This window comes from Syngnathus typhle, linkage group LG5 (genome assembly GCF_033458585.1).
Source record: "Syngnathus typhle isolate RoL2023-S1 ecotype Sweden linkage group LG5, RoL_Styp_1.0, whole genome shotgun sequence".
NCBI lineage: Eukaryota > Metazoa > Chordata > Actinopteri > Syngnathiformes > Syngnathidae > Syngnathus > Syngnathus typhle.
Genome location: NC_083742.1, coordinates 20,565,309 through 20,582,609, shown reverse-complemented (window position 1 = coordinate 20,582,609; position 17,301 = coordinate 20,565,309). Strand labels below are relative to the sequence as shown.

General features: G+C 49.7%; 2 protein-coding genes and 1 long non-coding RNA gene across 4 annotated transcripts; 2 read left to right on the top strand and 1 right to left on the bottom strand.

Annotated features, from left to right (window-relative positions):
* Positions 1-56: 56 nt before the first annotated feature.
* tut7 (terminal uridylyl transferase 7) lies at positions 57-9,302 on the top strand. 2 transcript variants are annotated; one of them, XM_061278843.1, is made up of 29 exons: positions 57-201; positions 988-1,400; positions 1,600-1,748; positions 2,370-2,486; positions 2,570-2,747; positions 2,817-2,905; positions 3,006-3,057; positions 3,176-3,245; positions 3,365-3,491; positions 3,560-3,679; positions 3,750-3,878; positions 3,974-4,151; positions 4,221-4,810; positions 4,877-5,027; positions 5,112-5,198; positions 5,269-5,369; positions 5,768-5,825; positions 5,892-5,995; positions 6,061-6,150; positions 6,285-6,398; positions 6,471-6,548; positions 6,635-6,812; positions 6,886-6,933; positions 7,014-7,105; positions 7,319-7,434; positions 7,523-7,707; positions 7,805-7,893; positions 7,967-8,042; positions 8,201-9,302. In XM_061278843.1, the coding sequence occupies exons 2-29, from the start codon at positions 1,004-1,006 to the stop codon at positions 8,248-8,250; spliced, it is 3,813 nt and encodes a 1,270-aa protein (XP_061134827.1). In that variant the 5' UTR covers positions 57-201; positions 988-1,003; the 3' UTR covers positions 8,251-9,302. The 2 variants fall into 2 exon arrangements, with proteins under 2 accessions (XP_061134827.1, XP_061134828.1); XM_061278844.1 differs by lacking the exons at positions 7,805-7,893; positions 7,967-8,042; positions 8,201-9,302 and having other exon boundaries at positions 7,510-7,702.
* A 166-nt stretch (positions 9,303-9,468) lies between these two features.
* LOC133154267 (uncharacterized) lies at positions 9,469-10,242 on the top strand. Its single transcript, XR_009714451.1, has 2 exons — positions 9,469-9,798; positions 9,865-10,242. It is a non-coding gene; the product is annotated as an uncharacterized LOC133154267 (long non-coding RNA).
* Positions 10,096-17,123, bottom strand: letm2 (leucine zipper-EF-hand containing transmembrane protein 2). The gene is made up of 11 exons (XM_061278845.1): positions 16,098-17,123; positions 15,496-15,557; positions 14,269-14,755; positions 13,803-13,946; positions 13,305-13,448; positions 13,017-13,220; positions 12,748-12,867; positions 12,547-12,666; positions 12,109-12,201; positions 11,913-11,981; positions 10,096-11,362 (listed from the first exon to the last, which is right to left on the bottom strand). The coding sequence occupies exons 2-11, from the start codon at positions 15,540-15,542 to the stop codon at positions 11,306-11,308; spliced, it is 1,485 nt and encodes a 494-aa protein (XP_061134829.1). The 5' UTR covers positions 15,543-15,557; positions 16,098-17,123; the 3' UTR covers positions 10,096-11,305.
* Positions 17,124-17,301: the final 178 nt, after the last annotated feature.

The window sequence follows — 17,301 nt, the reverse complement described above, 5'->3', positions numbered from 1 at the left end:
TGAACACAACACTGCCTGCCTGCGTGGCTGCCTGTCTGCCTGCCTGTCTGTCCTGCCCGGCCGGTCCTGTCCTATCCCCAGTCAAGCCGTGCACTTTCAAAACTCAATGCTAGCGCGGCTTTGGAAAAAAAAAAAGAAAAGAGGAAAAAAAGTCCGGCCCACAAACAGGCTTCAAGTATGTCCTCTATCCACATTTTAAAGGTACGGACGTGACCTTTATATCTACCAAGTACTGGCGTATTGTCGTTGGCCTACTTACGAGCTGAATTGTCAGAAAAACAAAGCAAAGCTAGCGTCAGTTGCTAAGGGGTTAGCAATCGGTAGCGTAGCTTAGCTTAGGATGCTACACGGCTAACAACGGCCTTCACCGTGATTGTTGATCTAACGGTCCCCTACATTTGTGTTATTCGTTTGTTTCCGTGCACGTTCAATGGGAATATAATCCTCCTTCAACTCGTGGAAGTAGAAGAAGAAGCGAAAGTCAGAAGCCGAACTAGTGCGCACACGTTAGCATGCTAGTCCACCCTAACGCCATGACATAACAATCTCGTAAGAAGGAGAGTTTGGACTCTTAGTTGGGGCTGCATTTGGCTCCTCTCACCGTCAAGCGCTCGGTGCTAAAGATTCAAATGACAACGTTTACAAGACCCGGCATAGTTTGAGTCGGGGGCTTGAAACTTGTTGACGACATGGTTGGCTGGCTGGCTGGCTGCTTCTCAATGCTGAGGCACATGTTTCATCACTCGACAGATGTAAATAACAACGGAAGGCACAAACATTGGCACCACTCTCTCTGCTGCCGTCAGATAACCACTTCTCCCAGAATAGTTAGATAGATCCAGAGTCACACACTGTGACATTTGACCCGTGAGAGATAGTGAAACTTCTTCAGGGTCCTACTTTTGGTTGAAATCGCTCATGGTCAACATACTGGCACACAAAGCAATTATGAGTTATGCGTTGACTGAACCTTTCATTGCTTTATAGTTTTAGCTTTTAGCACATGATGGAGAACTCGGACAGGCACAACCGGGCAAGGCCAGGTAGCCGGGGAGCAGCTTCAGATGGCCGGAGGAACCAGGAGCACAATCGAGGACAGCCCTTCAGAATGGATGGAGGAGTGCAAGGCAAGAAGAACCAGGGAGGGCCGTACTGGTCCAGCCCCAATAGGGGGGGACTCGGCCCCTTGGCTTATTCCCCCGGAGCCTTCCGAGGCGGCCACAGCCCCTTGCAGAGGGATGATCTACATCGGTTCTGGAGTCCGGAAAACAGCGGCGGGACTCGAGAAGAGACCTGGAGAGAGCATATCCATCAACAGTGGGGGAAGAGTGTCCGTGATGGAGGTCCATATGAGGACAGGGACACGTGGAGGAGGGATACCTCTGACGGAGGAAATGCAGGTGGGATTTCAGGCAAAATGCATGTTTTGGATCACATTGCTCTGTGGCACCTGCACAATCAAGTGAGGAAGTCTGGACATTTTATTTGGAGACCAAGGCTGTGCTAACGGGCAATTTGAACACGTCCTTCCCTGAAAAAGTCAATGCACTGCCAGTCCCTTTTTCATCTGGCAAACGTGCTTTGGTTTTGTTCTAAAAGGAAGAAGACGTCGACCGAGACACAAGCGCAGACATTTTGCTGAAGAGGACCAGGACCTCGCGAGCGAAGAGTCGTCACTCTCAGCCAAAGATCTGCAAGCACTGCGGCAAGCTGAAATGCGTCTCGGTAAAGATGGCATTCACAAGAAGGTACGTGCGCGCACTTTGACTGAATGTAGTCCTGCTAAGATACCTCACAAAAATTCCCAGTTTGCTATTGAAAGAAATCTTTTTTCATAACAATCACATTAGTTGTGCATAATGTTCTCAAACCTATTTTAGTTGCGACAATATTTTACAACTAAAATAGATTTTATCCATCCATCCATCCATCCATCCATCCATCCATCCATCCATCCATCCATCCATCCATCCATCCATCCATCCATTATATTAACATAATTGGTTAATTGCCATAAAAATAAAATGTAAAGCATCAGGCAAGTGAGGACATGTCAAAGTCAGCTTTATTGTCAATCCCTTCATATGTCAAGACACACAAAGAAACCGAAATTCCGTTTCCTCTCTATCCCACGGTGACGAGACATAGTACACGATAGACATACAAGTAGACGACACAAAATAAAAACAAGAAGGCATAAATAAATAATATGAGTGATGAATAAATAATAAAGAAAGAACCCAATAAATAAATATCTATTGTGACGTGGGATATTTGCTTGTTCATGGAAATGACTGATTATGTACCAATCCTTTTGGGTTATCCTGTAAATTCTTGTTTTGCACATCCAACCTTTTTCTATGAAACAGAAGTCCAACAGCAAGCCTAACGCACTTTACACCTGCACCCTCTGCGACGTCCTTCTGGACTCGCTGTCTGATGCTAACCGGCACGTCCGAGACAAGCGGCACAAGCGGAGGCTCAGGGTGAGGGAGAATAGCCGACCGATTGGCCCGCCCGGCCACGCGCGACAAAACCCGATGCCCACGTGTGACGTTCTTGTCTGCAGGAGAAGAAAGAGCACACCATGCTGACCGAGATCCTGCCGCCTGGCCCCGAGCACGTTGGCGCGTTGACCGCCGCCTTAGAGGCTGTGGTCAGCCAGCACGGAATGGATGACGGCGATGTGGAGACGAGGCGCGGTGTCGTGTCCCTCATGCAAGATGTTCTCCTTTCCGTCCTACCCGGTGAGTGCTTATCGAGAGCAAAGGTAGCGCCGAGCGGGATTGGTTACCGACGCACTTCCTCGTCTGTAGAGATCAGGCTTCGCTTGTACGGATCGTCCTGCACCAAGTTTGGATTCAAGGATTCCGATGTCAACGTGGACATCCGCTATCCGCCTCACGTGAGTAGGCCCGCCCGCCCGCCCGCAAGTTGGGACTTGAACTTTTTTGCGTTCTCTTTTCATCTGACGTCTATGGCTTTGAAATGGAATGTCTTCACAGATGCATCAGCCAGATGTCCTGTTGTCGGTCAAGGAGTGCCTGGCCGGGAGCCGTGAGTCACCTCGTCCTTTGTCTTCATTGTACATGTGTGACAATGACAGTAAAGATCGATTCGATTGAGCACAACACAAATGTTATGCAAGTGACGACGACGCTCTTTCTGTCCTCAGCTCTTTTTGTTGATCTGGAAGCTGACTTTCATGCTCGTGTGCCCGTGGTGATGTGCAAAGAAAAGAAGAGGTGCGTGCCTGCGTGCTTAGCACTGGCAGCCGTTCAAGGGCAAAGAAGCATGGAGTTGACTTTGCCGTGAACTCAACAATGACATGGGAGCGTTTTTTTCCCCCCCCTTCTCTTCACAGTGGTCTTCTGTGCAAAGTGAGCGCCGGGAATGAAAATGCCTTCCAAAGCACGGCTTATCTGGCTTCCCTCGCCAAGCGGGAGCAGCTCCTCCCGCCGCTGGTTCTTGGACTGCGGCGTTGGGCGAGGGTGATGAACGCTCTCCACCAATGGTCCTTTTCCCAAAAGGAGAGCGCTGAACGTTGCCTTTGTTTTAGATCTGTCAAATTGACCGCGCGGAGGAGGGTGGGCTACCCCCGTACGTCTTTGCCCTCATGGTCATCTTCTTTCTACAACAGCGCAAGGAAGCCCTCTTGCCAACCTATCTCAATCAAGCGGTTTGTGGTTCACTTTGAGTGCGCCCGGTCCGATTTTCACACTCCGTTCTGACGGTGCGTCCTTTTTCAGATCAAGACCTTTTCGCTGAGCAAGCTTTCCGACTTCAACCTTGTGTGCGTGGAGGATGGACACTTGCAGTGGACTTGTTCCAGCAAGGACGCGCCGCAGCCAGCGGAGGGCTCTTGCCTGAGGGGAAAGGTAACAGACGGCCACAGCTCAATTGCTCAATCACATTGGGTGCCTTTTGTTTTTTGAACAGTACTTGTGACAATTCAACGTCTGAATTGCTTTAGGTTCCGCTGGTTTTCCAAAGCCCTGGCCCCCCTGCCGAGATGGGCGCGCTCTGGGTGGAAATGCTCCGTTTCTATTCCCTGGAGTTCAACATGGCCGACAACGTCATCGGCGTACGGACCGGCGCCGTCCTCTCTCGGGAGTTGAAGGACTGGCCCAAGAAACGCATGGCCGTGGAGGGTAAAGTGGATTTGCGCGATTGCCCGCGTCCACCGCTCGGTACCAAACACTCGCTTGTGGCTTTTCCAGACCCGTTTGCCGTCAAGAGGAACGTGGCGCGCTCCGTCAACAGCCAGCAAATGTACGACTACATCCTCCATTGCCTCAAAACAACCTACAAGTACTTTGCGCTGCCCCTCGACGCGGCACCTCCGTCTGAGGGGAAGGCGGGCGGCGCCACCTCGAGTCAGCCGAGCACGGACTCCCAAAACGGTCCCGAAGATTCCGACTGCATCGTCGAGGAAGAGGAGGAAATTGAAGAAGGCAGCGACTCGGAAGGGGAGAAGGAAAAGGCGGACTTGGGCAAAAGCAGCTTCTCCGAGGAAGAAGAGGACGACGACGCCCGGGCGCACGGCGCCAGACGTCACTTGGACAGCTTCACCACGGAGGATGAGGAGATTTTCCCCGTGGACGAGATCTCGGGGGAGGAGCTTTTGTCTGATGAGGAACCTCCGGATTTGGACACGCCCGCTTCAGAGGAGGAAGAGCTGGCGCCTGCCGTGGCCTCACCTGCGTGCCAACGGGACACTGTTGAAAATGAGCTCCCAGAAAATCAAGTAGTCCACGCGCAGAGCACAAAGTCATACCAATTCAGCAAGCATGCTTTCACCAGAGGAAAGGTTGGTTTTGATGATGATGATGATGAAGATGACGATGATGACGATGATGACGATGATTGCTTTCAGACACACATGGTCGTGTGCAGCTTGTGCAAGCGCGACGGCCACTTGAAGAAAGATTGTCCGGAGGATTTCAAAAAGGTGGACTTGCCGCCGTTGCCCCCGATGACGGCCGACTTCCTCAGCGTGCTGGACCTAGTGTGTGAGCAGTGCTTTGGTGAGCAAAGGCGCGTGCGCACGCGCACTCTCGGCTCGTCATGGACGACTTGACCGGTGAGAGATGAAACCGCTGTCTTTCCAGTGGACTTTGCCCCGGATGACTTGGAAGTGGCCGTCAGAGAGCGCATCCTGCAAGATCTGGAGATCTTTGTCAGGCGACAGTTCCCTGGTGAAGTCGACCGTGAGCAGCGTTTCAATCTTGACTCAAATCCTACTTCAACTGTTTCTTTTGTGGACAGGTGCACGTCTGCAGCTCTTTGGCTCTTCCAAAAATGGCTTTGGCTTCCGACAGAGTGACCTGGACATCTGCATGGTGCGAGAGGGCCAGGACAACATTGACGTACGTCATCTTGGTGTCATATTTACATGCTGTGCTTGGAAAAGTGGCAGCCATGAAATGGTATCAACATTTCACCTCACCGTTATAATGACCTCTCTCATCATCATCGTCATCAATCTTTCCTGCGTGAAATTGCTTTTGTTTTTTAATCACCAAATAATACCAAGCCAACAAAATCATTGCTTCAAAACCAGTCTAATGGGGCAAAATGTCTTTTGGTTACACTTTATGCAAATCAAATTGTATCCGATGAATCAGTGGTTGATAGAATCATTGATTCTAAAGAGATCTCACCCATCTCACCAACCATTAAGAGCAGCAAGCAAAAGCGTGAATTGTGTCGCTTGCCAAAAGCTATACTTGAAAAATGACCGTAAAGTAAAGACGCTCCTCCTCAGGATGTTGACTGCATCAATGTGATCGAGCGTCTTGCAAAGCTCCTCAGGAAACATCCAGGTAAAGAGCATTTGATCCATTGTGGCTTGTTCTTTTTTGGTGCCTCATCATCTCATCTGTCCTCAGATTTGAGGAACATCCTGCCAATTACCACCGCCAAAGTGCCCATTGTGAAGTTCTACCACGTCCGCACCGGTCTGGAGGGAGACATAAGCCTTTACAACAGACTGGTAGGAAGTCCACAGCAATTTGTTTGGTAAAGGACGCACAATTTGAGGCTGCCTTTCACCCCGAGGCTCTGCACAACACGCGCCTGCTGGCGTTGTACGCCGCCATCGACAGGAGAGTGAAGATCCTGTGCTACGTCATGAAGGTGTTTGCCAAGGTGCGTATGCCTGCCTGCCTGCCTGCGTGGCTGGCTGCCTGCCTGCGTGGCTGCCTGCCTGGCTGACTGCCTGGCTGCCTGCGTGGCTGCGGTTGAATGTTCGCTGCTTCTTCATCATTGGGCTCCCATTCCAGATTTGCGACATCGGCGACGCTTCGCGCGGCAGTCTCTCGTCTTACGCCTACACCCTCATGGTTCTCTTCTTCCTTCAGCAGAGGGAACCGCCTCTTATACCCGTGCTACAGGAGGTACCTTGCAACAAAATGAATCCGCAAGAAAAGATAGAAATCCAAAGCACCTCACCTGTGTGTGTTTTGCAGCTTTACGACGGTGACAAGAAGCCGGAGGTGTTGGCCGACGGCTGGAACGTGTATTTCTTTGAAGACTTAAAAGCACTGGTCGGTGGTATCTTAGGCGGGCTGGCTGGTGTCTGCGTTGCGTTGCATCCCGTCCCGCTGACTGCTCACGCTTGATCCACCCGCAGCCGAGTCGCTGGCCGCAGTACGGAAAGAACACCGAGAGTGTGGGCCAACTGTGGCTGGGCCTCCTCCGCTTCTACACGGAGGACTTTGATTTTAAAGAGCACGTGGTGTGCACCCGGCAGAAAGCCCGCCTCACCACCTTCAACAAGCAGTGGACGTCCAAATACATCGTCATCGAAGGTGCCGCAGAGCAGCTGGGTTGGCTTTGGTGCCCTTTGTTGACCGTCAACTCTCGTTGTTTTTCGCACCGCAGATCCGTTTGACCTCAATCACAATCTGGGTGCCGGTCTGTCCAGGAAAAGTAAAAGCTCCTCTTGCTCCGTTCTCATGTTTTGTTCACGTTGTCGCTTGACAGCCTCCTTTTCATTTTGACCAATACAGTGACCAATTTCATCATGAAGGCCTTCATCAATGGCAGAACTGTGTTCGGCACCCCTGTCCAGGCCTTTCCGCCCGAGTACCCTCGTCAGATGGTTGGTCTTTGATTCTGATTCCGATTCATCATCCTCAAAAGAGCAAAATGAAAACGTCATCTCTGCCGGCGACTTGCGCAGAAGATCAAGGCCGGCCACTTGGGTCACGCTTTTAGCTTTGGGCCAAGTCACTTGTGATTCATTACGTACAAAATGTAGTTTTGGGTTCAAGTGCAGAGACGGGAAGCTAACTTGAATTTGCGTGATCGCCAGGAGTACTTTTTCGACCCTCAAGTCCTGACCGAAGGAGAAGTGGCCCCCAACGACCGTTGCTGCCGTATCTGCGGCAAGATCGGTCACTTCATGAAAGACTGCCCCATGCGCAGGAAGTGAGTGTCGCTGCCGCCGCCACAGGCGCCACAGCCGCAGGCGCAGGCTGGGAACCCAAAGGAGCGCTACGCCAGTGTTTCCTTGCAGGTCCAGGCACAGGCACGACTCGGACAGAAGGCCCGACAACGCGCTTGAGCGAGCGGACGCGGCCGACGACCCGGCGTCCAGACACAAAAGCGAACGCTGGCGGTGGCGCGACGCTCCCGAGCCGCGCTGCTGCTTCCTGTGTGGCTCCAGGGCTCACATCAAGAAGGACTGTCAGCTCTACAGAGGTTCACTTCAAAACAAATTGCGTCTTCGTGTCACTGACGGATGGATTCCATTTTGATTTGTGTTTTTTTTTTTCTCCTTCCCTATCTGGTCGGGCAGGAAATACGAAAATGGAAAACCTCCCTCCCTCCTCCTCCTCCTCCTCCTCCTCCTCATCGGGCCTCTTGAGGAATTCCAGAGAGAAACAAGTACGAATTGAATTGGAAGTCAATGAATGAGATGTGGAACCTTTTTGGACACTCACCTGTGTTGAAATTCCAGAGTTCACTGTTGAAGGAGGAGGAGGAGGAGGAGAAGAAGAAAAGGCCTCAACATGTGATGCTAAGTCCACAAGCAGGTATGCGCGTCAAATCGTCAAGTCAAGTTGATTTGTATCGGCCTAAATCACAAGCGGTCTCAAAGGGCTTCACAATTCTTCTCAAAGCATCCCCTGATCTTAAGCTCCCAAAACATTGTAAAACGTTTTCAAAATGTTTGTGTCTGCTTGTGGTTTAGGTAGTTTAGCTACCCGCAATTCGGGTCACGGGAAGAGCCCGGTGGAGTGAGCAGCGGCCGCACAGAAGGAAGGTTCGAGTACTTGTGTCCGGGCAGGCGGCAAACGGGCTGACGTTTGGAGCCAAAGCCGGGACACCTTGACTTGAAGCCATCTTGGGCCTTTTGATCCTTTTATTTTCTCCCCCTTCTTTTTTTAAATGTTCGTTTTAGCAAGGTGAGTCGGCCGTTGATACTTTGAAGCCAAATGGAATGGCGAAAGCGGCCGGCGAGCCGGCTGGATCTCTCTCGGTCGGTCTAGCCGATGAAAACGTGCCATGTTGAAGTCCATTCATTTGCTCCTGTCTGTCCTGAAACTGTTTGATCTGAACGTGGTGGTGATTTCTTCATCTCTATTTATATGGATGTCTCTCTCAATGGTGAAAGCAGCTTCCATTTTACCTTGGCCGTGTATTTTTCTTTTTTAGATTTGATTTGGATGTTTTAAACTTGATTTGTCCTTTTGCACTGATACCCATCGTCTGCTTTAAAAGTTGCAAACAAGCAGCTTGCTCTGTGTGTAGATGTGTAAATATTTTAGGATCATTGTTTCATTTGAAGAGACTGCCGCCGGTCCATCTATTTTAGAAACAAAACACGCAGAACCGCCCGGCCCACCCGACCCACCGCCCTCCCCCTTTTGAAGCAAGCAGAATGAAATGCTAGAGCTGGATGCAATGGCGCCAAAGGCCTCAATTGAGAGCGCATTGTGTATTTATCTGACTCAAAGGTACACTTTTGTTAACATACACGCAGCGTAGGTAGGTAGCTGCACTGTGAGGGGCCACACCCTCCATTGATGTTGTTGCTAGATGTTAAAAAAAAAAAAGGAAAGAAGAAGAAGAAGAAGCCTGTCACTCATAGACTGTCTGTCTTTTTTTGCAAGGTTGAATTTTCCTAAAGAAAGGTGTTTGAGATGGTTTGTTTTGGAAGATGGCAGCCTTACTCTTTCTTTTGTGTCGGACTTGACCTGTCGTTGTTTAGTGTGCCGTTGACGGGCCCGGCCGGACCTGCCAGCTTTGGCTTAGCGCTCCATTTCAGTCATTAAATTCAAACCAAATCCAAACTGTTTCCCCAAATGCTTCCTCTGCCAGAGCAGTGTGCTTGAGCAGGGGTCTCCAAGCCCCGGTCCGCGGACCGGTCGGTCCGTGGGTCACTTGGTACCGGGCCGCCAAGCCGCGCAGAAAAACAAACATTTTTTTTTTATTTTTATTTCTTTATATATATATTGACCATCAATGAATTCGCTCGTCCCGGTCACGTGACATGTTTCCCCAGTCGAGCTAGCAAAAATGAGTCTGGATTTATTTTGAAAAATGTGTCGATTCTCTCCCAATGACGTCCGTCGGCGCAGCTGTGGCTCGTCTCGGTCACGTGACATGTCACCCCAGTCCAGCCCCGCGAAGCAAGCAAATAGGAGCAAGAAATCGAGATGTTTGGAAAAAAAGCTCAATGAGGAGACGGAAGAAGAAGAAGAAGAAGAGGCTACGACGTCTAAGAAAAGGAAAGCTGCATTTAATTTCTGCAGTCCTACTGCAAATATGGCTTTATCGCCGCCACAGGTGACTCTGACGCGCCTAGCAAGCAAGCAAGCCCGCTCTGCATATATGTAATATATGGCTTTGCAGACTAGCTAACAAGTTTGAAATCCCAAAGGCTTACGGTATGGAAATTACGGTAAGTGTATTTCATGATTACTTTTTATGACATTTTTATATTTACATTATGTGACAGGAATTAGTCTTTTTTTTTTTTTAAACAGCCATAAGAACCATCTATATAGTTCTTGACACATTTCCCAAAAACTGTAAGCACGAATCGATAGCATGGATTTGTGCAAAAAAGAACAACTTCATAACTAGGAGTACATTTGTTTATTTCCAATGCAGGAGCGGTCGAAATGCGGTTCAACCAGATAGATGAAACATAACATGAACATGGGCTTCAAACTCTTACCATAATCAAGCAGTACACAGTACTAACAAGTTTAAATGGGGGGGGGGGGGAGATGCAATATAAACAATTTCTGATCACAAGCCATTTGTGCCTTTTAAATGAATTCCGGATGATTTTCATTCCCCAGAGGACTAACTATACACTATGAAAACAAATAGGACTCAACTATTGTAAAAATAGTTCACCTAAAACCATGGGACTTTGTGAGATGTTTTGGAACGGTTTCTGAGAACTGCATGACATGGAACTGCAAACAATAGCTCTTGTGCAAGGCTTCAAATGAGCAGCGCTCTGAAGACACTTCCAACAATAATGCAATTCATGCCCATGGATAAACAGAAAATCGATCCAATGATATCCACTTGGGTGACTAAACCTGATCAAATCAAATCACATAAATACAGGACACTATGAAGTAGACTTTGCGTAAGCTTAGGCCTTTAGATTTAAGGTCAACGCATTGGGACATTTTATAAATAGATAAATGTTTTTCTGAATAACAAATATATTCACTTCAGCCTCTCCATTTGAAACAAAACTTTACATTGTGGTATAATCGCATGAAGTAAGGCAGATTTGTTTGGCCTCAATCTTGTCTGCGTGAAAGGAGTGACACTTCTTTTGATAAATACATCACCGTGGAACCTCTTCCTGTCAACCCTGCACATCACTACGTGCTACGGGGAAAAGGATGGAGCTGGACGTCTTGAGTAGCTCTGTGTCTCGTGTTGAACAGGAGCAACCGACGGGCATACAATGGGAGCTTTGTTCAGGTCTCCAGTTTGCATAGCAAACCCTACGACACCAATGACGACTATACACAACATTTACAAATTTACAGGAGGAGGAATCCAACAAGAGGGAGGCACCCGTTGAGGCAGTAGCCAGGCTGAAATTTCGAGAGTGTTGCCACCGGCACAAATTGGAGGTCAAGATCCTGCAACTGCAAGTAAGTGAAAGCTGGCAACGGGGAGGAAAGAAAGCCGATCTGGAATCCAGAGCGCCAGTTAACGTCTTCAGCGAGCCTCCCTCGGCTCAATTAGGCGCAAGAAAGATCCGTTGTCAATGGCTCTGGGCTGCCTAGATTCATTTCCCCTGTTGAGTCCAGACTCTTTACACACCGTTGGCGCTCATCTTACTCTTCTGGGACACTTCGGTTGCTGCTTTAGCCTGCCGCGGAGAGGGAGGCAGAGAGAGAGAGAGAGAGAAAACTCAGCTACTGTAACAACCCCAAATTTGAATCAACAGACATTCCATTACCTTGACGTAAACATTCCCGAAAGACAAGCTAACGGATTTAGCGCGCAACTCCATTTTCTAAAGAGCAGCTCTGGTGGTTTGTGACAGCATCACAGTTAAAAGTGACTTAACCTTTCCAGCGGGTGCGGGTGCGGGTGACGGCCATAGCTCTATGAATAGCCGCACGCTGATCAAAGTTTCGATGGCCCCATTTGACACGGGTGCTGACCGGTACGCTCAACGTTTCGTCTCCCAACAACGTCAGAATTCCACGTTTGCTTTTGAAATGACCAGCTCCAGAATAGTAAATGTCAAAGGCCAAAGCCAGGAAGGACTGACTGACTGACTGGAGAGATCGATCGATCGATCGATAGAAAAGCTGCTTTACTGCTTTGTCCTTCCAACAAAATGAGTGAATATTTATTTGCTCATGGTGAGGAGTTCAAATTGTATGGACATTTGATCCCATCTTTCCACTCACCTGAAGGACTTGGGCAGCAGTTAAAGGTGTGTCTGACATAAGAGGAGATTTGCTCCTTATCTCCTCAGCCTGCAACATAACAATGACATGTCAACAAGACAACGAGCATTTAGAAATGGATTCACTTGACTTGACTTCCTGGAACAAGTCATTTCAAAATGGCAAAACGTGGCGCGTGCGGTCGGAAGGTACGCACCGGCCTGTCTTTGACGACGACCGCGGGGTCCGACAGCAGGTCCGAGCCCACCGAGGCCCCGTTTGCTCCGTTAGTCTCCACTGGAGTGCTTTTCTGCAAAAATAGCAGGCGTGAAATTCATCGGTGGCTTACGTTTAGCTCGGAAAGGTCTTGAACGGAATGTCCCAAATAGCCGGGCTCGAGTGCAACTACTTAAGGTTCCCTGCCGTACCGCTCCTCTGCTCTGCTCTAATCTGTGCGTTTCAGACCTCAAATAAAGCCCACCGCACGCAACGCTACACGGTTGACCTGGACTAGCACTCGTAAAGTGGTCGGCCAAATTGCAAACTCTAACTTCCTTTTTGGGAAGCTGCGCCGTAGTCTCTCGTCATGGAATGCCAAACCATTAACTAGCCATTTGGCCCAAACTAGTTGCAGAGCATCAGGAATTGAGCAAACCTCAAGTTTGGGCACAGGCGGGATGACCGGGGCCTTGGGTTTGATGTCTGTCAGGTACATGGCTCTGGAGAGCAGCAGCAGCGACGGAGGAACATCCTCATTCAGGTGCAGGTCCAGCCACTGGAGGGGGGGGGGGGCACAAGAGTGGTGTTTTAAGTGGCTCTCCGTATGGCCATCCAATCAAATCATCACATGGGTTACCTGCTGCAGTTGCAGACGGAGCTGATCCGTGGTAAGACCCAGAGATCTCATCCCGCGGCTGCGACAAGCCGCCTGCAGCTCTGACACACTCATTGCCGCTACGCCCTCGGCCGCAATCATCTGTACCAAAAGAAAAGGCCTGTTAAGTAGGAGCGAGCGAGCGAGCGAGCGAGCGAGCGAGCGAGCGAGCGCAACGTTTAGTCAGGGAGTGGCGTGGCCATTCCTCCCATCTCTCACTCATTCCTCCCATCTCTCGCTCCTCCTCTCACCTCGTCGTCTGACTTGATGGTCCTGAGTTGCAACATCAGCTGGAAGCGCAACAAGTTGTTGGTGCCGATGGGCTGCAGCTCCAGCAGTTTGCACAGAGCGACCAGCTGGGGGCGCTCCAAGTGCTCCAGTGTCAGCTCGTCCTCAAACAGCTTTGAAAAGCGAACAATGTCCTTGGTGGTGGGCTGCTCGCCCGTGCCCCGGACCTGATTGGGACACAGCAACGTTCACGCCGTGGCAAACGGCTTTGATAACTGACGACTTCAAAGGTCTTTACTCTCTTGGTGTACCTTCTGAACATATGTGGAGAAGCGCTGAGTCTCATCCTCGCTCTGAGCCGTGGCCTTGTTCCTTCGAGCCATTTCAGCGATGGTCTCTTGGAGAAACTTGGCCAGTTCCAGCTTTGCGGCAAGGCCCTTCTTTTGCTTCTCCTCCTGCACAAAAGGAAATCCAAACCAAAGTCATTGAGATGCCGTCAACCACCGTAACTCAGACAATGTTTAGGCCAGCGTCCTGAAAGTCACGGCCAAGGTAAAACGCCGCTATTGGCGTTTCCAACTGTTTTAAAAACTTTGCGTAGGCAGGCCGCTGCCTCGTATCGCAGTCACGACCGTCGTCGGGGTGACGCTACGAACACATTCAAAGTATGAGCCGTGACTTCCAACCAAAATTGCTTTGATAAGACCACCCCGGCCGGCCGGCCGGCTGCCTCGCGGGCGGGCCAGACATACTTATGCCGCCAGCTATTTCTGAAGTTACATAATCTGTGTGTGCGTGCGTGCACATGCCTTTTTGGACTCTGTCTCAAAGGTGGAGGGCAACATTTCTGGGAAGAGCTTGAGGAAGACGGGAAGGAGGAACTCCATGAAGGGGACGATGATGAACACCATGAAGGGCACCAGACGGAAGAGGTCGGCGCACGTCCTCAGCAGCTGAGGACACCGAAAGAACACATTGTGCTATTTTGTCTTTCCCATCTTTAGGTAGACTGGCACGCAAGTTCTGCAAAGTGCCAAACATAGTTCAAGCGCGGCACTGGTGCATGTCGTCGTAGGTCAAGCGTGAGGCTATCCCTCAGCATCTTGTTCCGTCCACACAACGGTCGCTTAGCCTTAAAAGTGACTTGTCCAATGTGTCGCGCTTTCCATGAAGCTGTTGTATTTTGACATTCCCAATTCAGCCGGTGTTTTTATGCTCCAGACTGTCTTCAACTTGAGGTGATTTCTGTGCCGCTGCAAAACTGTAAACTCTCACCCTTCTCCTTTCCCTACGCGTGAGGATGTGTCCGTGCAGCAGACTCCACACCATCCTTCCTGCGACCGTGGTGTCGATACCGAGCAACCGGAAGCCATTGTAATAATGCTTCAGCTCGTCCACGATCCTGAGGTGCAGAGCCTTCTTCGCCACGGCCGGCGCCGTGGCTCCAGGAGTGGCAGCGACGGGCGTTTGCGCTTGGACAACGGCCGTGTCCTTTTTCTCGTCCGATGCCGGACTTTGGGCAGAAGGTGAGGTCTCCCCATTTTTACTGTCTTGGAGCCAAACGACAGAACTGTGCAGGGCTCGGGCCAGTAGGGCAGAGTTTTGGCCGCAGCCCAGGTTGTGGTAACAGCGAGGGTGGCCGTAGCGGGAGCGCCTGAGCGGGCAGGCCGATGACGAGATGTTGCGTGGAGCCCCTACGTGGAGGTAAGCTCTCGAAGACAGAGAAGAGCAGCCGTGCCGCTGGGACAACAGATACGACCCCCTGTGGGCAACAATAAAAAAGAAAAACAAAAATGGGGTCAGACACGACGCAAAGGTTGAAACCTTCAACGAGTTAAAAATTGCAGTTGAGACGAAAACAAACGACCCATTGGAAAATGTCACCTGCAAGCAGAGGACGCAACGTGTGGGAAACGGGGGGAAAAATGGCAAAACCCGCAGGGCGGGGTGCAGCTACTCAAAATTGATCATTGCGCCATGACTCCAACGCTATGCCACAGTCACCGGATTTGCTCTTCACACTCGCACCATCGATCAAATGAGAAGTGACCTGCTGGCAGATTCTACAACAGAAACTATAACGACGCTGTTGTTGACAATAGAGATAACACTTATAGCGTTGATAGATAGTTGAATCTGAATTGTAGTAGTTTGGCCAGAAGACTTATGTAACATCTTCCCCCCACAGGTATCCTGTATTGAAATGATTAACCGGAGGGAGGGAGAGAGTGAGTGAGCGCCTTTCTTTCTTTCTTTCTTTCTTTCTTTCTTTCTTTCTTTCTTTCTTTCTTTCTTTCACACATAATTCTCTCCAACAAATAATTAATGACCAGAGGGGGGAAATATCCAAAATAAAAGCAAACCTGCACTTTTCAATAGGAAATGTCCACTGTGCCGATATGTTAGCAGAGAAGCAACATCAAGTGAGTTGCTCATGCTTATGTAAATGACTATTATACGATAAGAGTAAATAAAGATAAAAAAAATAAAGAAAGCGCTTACCTGGATCTCGTAACAGCAAAGAGCACCTGGTGGCTAAAGACTGCCATTGCATGGGTAGATCACTGGGGACGGGAATAGGAGCGGAGATCGAGAGATCCCATTACAACGCAGTAAGAATGAACATGAAAGAAATCAAGCAACTTTCATGGGAGCCGAGAACCATGACACAATCACAAATGGCAGAAGCATAACATTAGAAACTGCCAGCCAAGTTGAGACACGTCCAAATGATTTGGAATCGGGATTAAAAGGAACATTTAGATTACAATGAGTGTACAGACGTCGATTTCAGATCAATTAGGTCCTTACTGAAGAAGTCGTAACCCGGGCTTTACGCTCAAGCAAGTCAACAAGTAACAGTCCAGTCGCATTTCTTTGGGGTTATTTTCCACTCACGTGAGCATCACACACAACTGGCATCGAATCAAATTGGAAGACACAATGCCACATTCATTTGTACTTTCTTTTTCTTTAACACACACGCAGTCGAAGTCGTTTGATAGGTATTCGACTACGGGTAACGATCGATCTGTTTCTAGCCGGCAGGTTAGCTGGCCATTGTAGCGCGCTATGCTAGCCAGCGAAATGGCGAGCCCACTCACCTCCAACGTCAATGAGCCAAGAATCGTCGTTGCTGACAGGGCGTTCAAAGGCTTCCTTGGTGCGACGTGACAAATACCATCCATTCTCAACAAGCGGCCATTGGAAACGACGACGACGACGGTGTCAGAGTTTGCCGGGGCGATCAATCCATCGGAGACTCCGGCCGGGCGTCTGGTCGGGGGCGGTTGCGTCCTCGGTCCTCCGCCTGAGTGTCTGTTTACGGAGAAAGCAGCGGGCGGCCCGTCGCAGGATAGCTGACCTGCTGTTGACACAGCTACGACCATGTGCGCATGTGCGGCGGCGGTGGCGCGACAACAAAGATCGGAAATGCTGCGTGCAATGCTCGCTCGCTCACTCGCTCGCTCAAGCTCGCCGAAGCTCAATTTGTGGCCACCGAAATCTGATCAACTCCAAAAAACGTCAGATCAGCGCACGTCATGATGTAACTCTTTTGGACTGCAAGTATTAGAGCTTGAGCAAACACAGCCATATGACGTTCATGGTTATTGTCGACATTAGGGGGTGTAAATCGCGAGTTTTCCCACTATACGATATCATATCGATACAAAGGATCTCGATACGATATTTGCCGATATCTTAAAGCCTGCTGTGATTCATTCACGATACATCACGATATAGTGCTCCACGATCGATATTTTTATTTTGAAATAAAAAATATAGAACAATATCCTGATTTATAACAATTCATACGCAAAATCAAGACTAGCCATTTTGAAGGGGTTCGAGTCCTAATGGTGGCAATATTGGGATTAGTGGGAGAGTTTCAAACATACATGTTTTTGGAGTGTGGGGGAATGCAGGAGTACTGGGAGAAAAGCTGATTTTGCAGAATGATGACTTGATCAAGTCGAATGAATGAACCGGGCCGGCCGTGTCCTATCAAATAGGTGATGTGCTAAATAAGTGTTGGGAGGCACAATGTGCATGACACTTTTTGCACAACATACTTCCTCCTCTTTCACTTGGGTGGAGGCGTGACTGTGACCTGAAGTGCTGGCAGCTGCATGGATGAAATGAACAGTAACCAACCTCCACGTCCCGATGTGCCACTTGCAGTGGCCCCTGCAGATTGAACGCCTTGGCAGGCAGGCAGTCCGTCAGGCAGTCCGTCCGTCCGTCCGTCCGTCCCTTAAGGCGCTCCCGGAGTTTGAGAAGAGCGCACCAATTTGAAATGAGGTTCTT

What these genes read in the sequence shown, in the direction of transcription:
- tut7 (XM_061278843.1), top strand. Translation starts at nt 1,004, where the DNA reads ATGATGGAGAACTCGGACAGGCACAACCGGGCAAGGCCAGGTAGCCGG. An exon ending in AAGATGGCATTCACAAGAAG is followed by an intron (nt 1,749 to 2,369) that starts GTACGTGCGCGC and finishes TCTATGAAACAG; the next exon opens with AAGTCCAACAGCAAGCCTAA. An exon ending in GATGCTAAGTCCACAAGCAG is followed by an intron (nt 8,043 to 8,200) that starts GTATGCGCGTCA and finishes CTTGTGGTTTAG; the next exon opens with GTAGTTTAGCTACCCGCAAT.
- letm2 (XM_061278845.1), bottom strand. Translation starts at nt 15,542, where the DNA reads ATGGCAGTCTTTAGCCACCAGGTGCTCTTTGCTGTTACGAGATCCAG. An exon ending in TCCGTCTGCAACTGCAGCAG is followed by an intron (nt 12,667 to 12,747) that starts GTAACCCATGTG and finishes CCCCCCCTCCAG; the next exon opens with TGGCTGGACCTGCACCTGAA. An exon ending in CTGCTGCCCAAGTCCTTCAG is followed by an intron (nt 11,363 to 11,912) that starts GTGAGTGGAAAG and finishes TCTCCGCGGCAG; the next exon opens with GCTAAAGCAGCAACCGAAGT.